Source organism: Cyprinodon variegatus, unplaced genomic scaffold (assembly GCF_000732505.1).
Source record: "Cyprinodon variegatus isolate N-32 unplaced genomic scaffold, C_variegatus-1.0 Scaffold275, whole genome shotgun sequence".
Taxonomy (NCBI): Eukaryota; Metazoa; Chordata; class Actinopteri; order Cyprinodontiformes; family Cyprinodontidae; genus Cyprinodon; species Cyprinodon variegatus.
Window position 1 is genome coordinate 557,516 of NW_015150728.1, and position 1,667 is coordinate 559,182.

Below are 1,667 nucleotides of genomic sequence, written 5' to 3' on the forward strand. Positions count from 1 at the left end.
AGACAAGGGAGAAAGAGTGAAGAGGCCAAAAGAGAGAAAGAATCCTGTGTGCTCAATGGTTTTCTCTGACTTCACAGGGAGGGGGTAGGTTTTCACACCTCTGGTGACTTCCATGTGGCTGCTTTGGCTGAAAAAGGGGGGGCTGCTGAAGTCCCCAAGCTGTTATTCATCAAAGCTGCGTTTTCTTCTCTGGTCATCCTATCAGGATGAAATATGGACACTGCTTCCCAATGTCTAAAAAGTATGATCATGGCATATGGCACAACAGTGTAAAGGAAATCTATTAGAAAATGTTTTCCCTTACGACATGCTGAGACTGTCAGTGAATTAAGCAAAGCTAAGTGTCTGTGATAAAGATCTCTCTGTACGTTTTATGGTGTTTATCTAAATCCTAATAACTAACCGTTCGGTCTGTCTTCCTCACTGCATCAGGACATCCGCAACCAAGCCATTGAATATCCGTACAAGATAGCTAAACTTCCAATGAACAGGAATCTGAATCGCTACAGAGATGTCAGCCCATGTGAGTCTCTTCAGCAGCTTTCTTTTATGACGTAGTTGAGAATCCCATCGTTGTAATCACCTGGCTGTCTCTTGTTTCTTTCATTAGATGATCACAGTCGAGTAAAGCTCGAAAACTCCGAAAATGACTACATTAACGCAAGCCTAGTGGCTGTAAAAGAAGCAGAAAGAGCTTACATTCTATCTCAGGTAAGGATGCACACTGTCTCACTTTTTTTTACTCAATATCTAACAAACATTTTAACCTCATGTCTTTGTTCCTTCTGTGTTTGTCTGTGGCAGGGCCCTTTGAGGAACACTTGTGGCCATTTCTGGTTGATGATCTGGGAGCAATGTTCTAAAGCTGTTATAATGCTCAACAGAGTGATAGAGAAAGGATCTGTGAGTAACTCCACAGCTGATGCTGACTAACATTTTACATACAAGGACTGGGGTTGGTACAGAGTACAGCACTCACTAGATTTACACGTGAGGATGAAAATATGGATACCCCAAACAGGTTTAGTCATTTCCATTCAGTTTAGAGGTGGGGAAGAAGGTTTTAGAACTCAGGAAGTCGAAGTAGAAATTCATCAGAAATCTTGAAATACCAAGAAAATTCCTCAAGAAACAAAACAGCACATGGTATATAATATTGTGATTTGGATTTGGTCTTTACGGTGGCCGGGAGGTGCAAACCAACATTACAAAATCTAAAAACAGGGTTCCCGCGGGTCCTTAAAAAGTCTTAAAAAGCATTGAATTCTTCAAAATAAAACTAAGGCCTTTATTGGTATTAAAATGTCTTAAATTAGTCTTTTGTAGGTCTTAATTTTTAAACCATAAATAGGATTATTTTTATTATGATTTATTTTTGTAATCTAATTTTATAAAAAAAATAAAACAATAAATAAAAATAACGGCTCGCCATTATTGATTCCGTCCCGATAGCGGAACCAATAAAAACGTTGTTGCGGCCAGGACATTTGGGAGATGCGCCATTAACTTTTGGTCTGGATAATATGAGCAAGTGTAAAAGTAATGAAAATTGTCTCCAGCCAAGAGTTTTCTCCATGGCTAAAACCAGGGAACATACATGAGGCTCAGTGGATTTTGTGCAAGAAGCGATTAAAGCTCGGAGCGATGGGAATTAAGGCAGTGGAGTC

The 1,667-nt window shown here is 39.5% G+C and overlaps 1 protein-coding gene across 1 annotated transcript in view; it reads left to right on the forward strand.

The window, feature by feature from the left end:
* Positions 1-1,667, forward strand: part of LOC107089979 (tyrosine-protein phosphatase non-receptor type 2-like) — a 21,326-nt gene that overhangs the window by 3,432 nt on the left and 16,227 nt on the right. Inside the window, exons 2-4 of the mRNA XM_015383074.1 lie at positions 433-523; positions 611-711; positions 805-903. Of these exons, the coding sequence (XP_015238560.1) occupies positions 433-523; positions 611-711; positions 805-903 (291 nt within the window). The remainder of the gene's footprint in view (positions 1-432; positions 524-610; positions 712-804; positions 904-1,667) is intronic.